Source organism: Octopus bimaculoides, chromosome 1 (genome assembly GCF_001194135.2).
Source record: "Octopus bimaculoides isolate UCB-OBI-ISO-001 chromosome 1, ASM119413v2, whole genome shotgun sequence".
NCBI lineage: Eukaryota > Metazoa > Mollusca > Cephalopoda > Octopoda > Octopodidae > Octopus > Octopus bimaculoides.
Window position 1 is genome coordinate 58452938 of NC_068981.1, and position 5089 is coordinate 58458026.

General features: G+C 34.8%; 1 protein-coding gene across 1 annotated transcript in view; it reads left to right on the forward strand.

The window, feature by feature from the left end:
* Positions 1–5089, forward strand: part of LOC106881379 (transcription elongation factor SPT6) — a 42778-nt gene that overhangs the window by 25346 nt on the left and 12343 nt on the right. Inside the window, exons 23-25 of the mRNA XM_014931746.2 lie at positions 1026–1193; positions 1522–1649; positions 3289–3496. Coding sequence (XP_014787232.1) covers positions 1026–1193; positions 1522–1649; positions 3289–3496 — 504 coding nt within the window. The remainder of the gene's footprint in view (positions 1–1025; positions 1194–1521; positions 1650–3288; positions 3497–5089) is intronic.

The window sequence follows — 5089 nt, forward strand, 5'->3', positions numbered from 1 at the left end:
CATATATATATCATCATCATCATCATCATCATCATCATCGTTTAACATCCGCTTTCCATGCTAGCATGGACGATTTGACTGAGGACTGGTGAAACCGGATGGCAACACCAGGCTCCAGTCTGATATATATATATATATATATATATATATTTTATCATTATAAATATACAGGGATTAGCAATTGAGTTGCTTCTCCAACATACTGAAAATTTAGAAATAGCAGTCAAAGAACTACTGATTCCAAACTACAAATTTTTCTCTAAAGTGGATGGCGATATTTATGGCACACATAGAACAAAAATTCTATTATTAATTGACGATTCTCTGCCCTTATTCTTGTATATTTTATATTTGATATCTCTAAGTTAGATGGCTAAACCGTAATCCCTTCCACACGGGACTTTTTTCATAAAAGGGGACTGAGAACTGAGCTCTGGTGAACTCCTAGGATGCATTATTCAATAAAGTAATTTAACATTATAATCTACTAGTTTCAATCATTGGACAGTGGCTATGCTAAAACACTGCCTTCAAAGGACAATGTTGTGTGCATACAGAGTTCACTTTGTTAACTTGTATTCTTGAGTTTGATCTCACTATATGGCACCTTGGCAAGCATCTTCTAGTGTAATCAATGTCTTGAAAATTAAATACTAGATGTAAAGAAGCCTATTGTGAATATATATGTGTATGTGTTTCTTTCAATGGTTACATTCTGCATTTCATATGAAAGCATTAAGCTGACATTCCCTGTCAAGGAATCATTCTCTAGTTCTGCACTTCCAAAGATGAGCAGGGGAAAATTTTCCTTACATAAACATTAATTTATGCAAATAGAACCCTTTGAAGGCAGGACTACAGCATGGTCACTATCCAATGACTGAATTTTGTAAAAGAATATAACAGTGTTAATTTCTTTATTGAATAATGTTTCCAGTATTTTGTTTTGAGTAATTCATCTTTATTTTTGTTTTACGTTTTTATTTCCTAACTTTTTAAATTAATACTTTTTTTTTATCTTCAAGGATTGTATTGTAAAGGAAGATCTGTTGAATGGTTTACATCTTGAGTTTATCAACAGAGTGAATGAAGTTGGTGTTGATGTCAATCAAGCCCTTGATTTCCCTCATCATGCTTCACTATTACAATTTGTGTGTGGATTAGGACCAAGAAAAGGTTCCCATCTTATAAGGGTAATTCATTAATTTTTTTTGTTTAATAGCGATTTTTTTCATTTAATTTACAATATAAATATAATAAATAACTAATGAAAGTCTTTGTGCATAGTGAAAGTTACATGTTTTAGTGATGCATCAGATTTTTGCACTTGTGTGAAAGATGATGGTCTTGAATATTATATATAATACAAAACAGTGTTTTCTAATGTCAATGAAGACTTAAAATGTTTTTGATTTGTTTGATGCAATTATTACATCTGTTTTACTCTCATATTAAAACAAAAATTACTTATGCTTATATTTATGATTAGATAGTCGGGTATTTTTCTATTCAATATTTTAGATACTCAAACAGAATAATAGTCGTTTAGAAAATCGAACCCAACTAGTCACTGTCTGTCACATGGGACCAAAAGTATTTATTAACTGTTCAGGCTTCATAAAAATTGATACAAGTTCTCTTGGAGACAGGTGAGTGTAAAGAACATATGACACAAGTTTGAAACAATCGTTTTTAGGATTATAATTTTTCAGACTAGTAACCTCTTCTTATAACGTTACATTGTTTCCCCATTCCCCTGCCCAATGTCGTAATCACTGGATTATTAATTCCTTTCTTAACAGTGTGTTGGAACCAAAAAGAAAAAAAAAAACATAGCACTATGACTTATCGGTTGTAAACATTATTACACTTCGTTAGGAATAAAGTCCAAGTCCAGTTTGGGGCTGGACATTCAGAAATAAGACATCTGGTGTTGACTGAAGATGAAATTGGTCAAAGCACTAAAGTCTTATTAATGCAAATATTAATAAGATGTTTTATCTCTAAAGATGAGGTTATTAGTTAAAAAATTACAATCATTTTAACAACTTATTTGAAGCATTTAATTTATAATGTTGGCTTTAAATATGTATTCTTCTTTCTTTTCTTTTTTTCCTTTCATAAAATGTACTGAAACATGCCCCTCAAATCATGTCAATAATCCTTTCTACTCTTGGCACAAGACTCGAAATTTGTAGGGAGGGGGCCAGTCGATCAGATCAACCCCAGTACACAACTGGTACTTAATTTATCGACCCCGAAAGGATGAAAGGCAAAGTTGACCTCAGTGGAATTTGAACTCAGAACATAAAGACAGACAAAATCCCACTAAGCATTTCGCCTGGCAACCTACATCTTATGGAGTTCCTACCTGAGGGTGTGTGTGATGTGTGCGCCTTCCTACTTACTAGAACTTTGGTCTTTGCTACATTGACTCTAACGCCTTTCGATTCTAAACCTTGCTTCCACACCTGAAATTTCTTCTCTAGTTCTGGTAATGATTCTGCTATGAGGGCCAGGTCATCAGTATAGAGGAGCTCCTAGAGGCAACCCATCTTGAATTCCTGTTATTGCCTGGAGGACTATGATGAATAAAAGGGGACTGAAGGCTGATCCCTGGTGTACCCCTTCTTTTACCCGGAATTCTTCACTATATTCATTGCCAATCCTAACCTTATTAACAGCCTCTCTGTATAGGGCCTGTACAGCCCTTATTAACCATTCGTCAATCCCCAGTTTCCGCATCACCCACCAGATAAGGGATCGGGGCACCCTGTCGAAGGCTTTCTCCAGTCCACAAAAGCTAAATATAGAGGTTTATCTTTAGCTCCTGCAGTTGTCACACCAGGAATATAGCATCAGTGGTGCTTCTCCCTGGCACAAAACTGAACTACATCTCATCTAAGCAGACTCTCTCCCTAATGAGATGGGCTGTGACTCTCTCCGTGACCTTCATCCCCTGATCCTGCAGTTTGATATCCCTTTAGTTATTTCTATCTAGATCATCGCCTTTACTCTTGTAGCAGTTGACTATGGTGCTGCTACGCCAGTCATTGAGTATCTTAAACTAACATTGGCAACATTACATATCTTGTGATAAATAAGAATTTGAAAATACAATTATACTGTGTGGCAGTAACGTTTTTTTTGTCTAATATTTCAAGGGCCATTAACATTTTCAATCCTGTAATTGTTCTGTGTAATTCCTTAATGTACTTTCATAGATTTTTAAAATCTTCATTAACTCTATATAAAATTATAACACCCAGAGATGCATTTTTATTTTAGTACTGAAGCCTATGTTGAAGTCTTAGATGGCTCTCGTGTTCATCCTGAAACATATGAATGGGCTCGAAAAATGGCAGTAGATGCTTTGGAATATGATGATACAGCAGAAGATGCAAATCCAGCTGGTGCTTTAGAAGAAATCTTAGAAAGTCCTGAAAGATTGAAAGATTTAGATCTTGATGCATTTGCTGAAGAACTAAATAGACAGGTTTGTAATTCTCTAATAATTATTCAACTTAATTTGCTTTATTTAAGATAGCTGTGAGGGCAGTGGTTTACTGAGTCTGCAACTTGACATCACTTATTGATGTTTAGACATAACTTTTATATAATAGTATTAAAGGTATGGTCAAACATATAGCCAATCCTAACAGGCATTTTAATATTGTTTTTAACTAAATATTAAATTTTAATGAAATTAATTTCAGCATCTGTTTGTACATTTATATTTAATTTAAATTGTCCTAATGTCATTGATGCAGATTCATGTCTCATTTTCATATTCTATTCTTGTACCAGGTTTGTAATGAGTGTGTGTGTGTATACATATATTGAGTCATCCCATAAATAATGCAGTTTTTTTATACTTCTTTTATTTTTCAAAATTAAGATAAACAAAGTTCTTTTTACATCTAAAATATACTCTCCTTTATTTTCTATAATACTCTTCCATCTATCTGGTAGACTTACAAGGCCCCTCTTTCAAAATTCACTTGTCTGTGACGAAAAGCACTCCTCTAGTACTGTTCTGACCTTGTCTACAGAAGTCATATTTTTTCCGTCCAAATGATTTTGAAGATTGTGGAATTAATGATAATCAGTTAAAGCAATGTCCGGTGAATATGGTGGGTGAGGCATCGTTTCCCATTCAAACTGCTCCAGCCTTTGGAATGTCATCCTCGCTGTATATGGCCGAACATTATCCTGATGGAAAAACACCTTTTGTCTTGAAACCAAAGATGGTCGTTTTTCTTCTAGTGCTGACTTAAGCTACTCAAGCTCCTTGCAGTAGCTCTGTTATCGTTTACTTTGGCTTTGAAAGTTCAAAGTGGACCAAACTTTTCATATCCCACCAAATAGATAACACCTTATATGGGTGAAGACCTTTGGCCTGGGGTTCCAGTGTTTCTCCTTTCCCTACCCACTGTTTTAGGCACTTGATATTTTTATAGAGAACCCATTTCTCATTAACCAGTCATTATTCAGTCCAAAAAAGGTTCATTCAGCAAAGAAGAACACACATTCAATCTCTGCACGCAATTAGACTCAAACAGTTTGTGAGGAACCCACTGACCCAATTTTCTGACTTTTCCGATGGCATGCAGGTTGAATGGTTGAATTACCAAATCCAAGCTTCTCTGCTAGTTCCTCAATAGTTAAAATAGGATTTTGTTCAACCAGGGTTTGCAGGATGTCCTCATCAAGCTCTACAGATCTTCCAGGATGAGGCTCATCTTCAAGACTGTAGTCTCCAGCTTGGTATTTCTGGAACCACCGGTGACACTAGCTTGTGCTTGTTGTCCAATCCCCATATACTGCATTAATATTCCTCAAACTTTCCATTGCGTTGTTGTCTTTATTGAACTCATAAAGCAAAATATGCCAAATATGCTCCTTTGTCACTTCCATTATAGCTTCAAAAAAGTGACTGTTAAAATGGAACTGCACTCTTCAAAACTTGCACTAAGAATAAGTACTAGGTAAAATTACTATCTGCTTTTATAGCAAGTCGATGCAGATAATTTATCCCATCCTCCTCTGACTTTTAGTTCATACAATTGAAAAAACTACATTATTTATA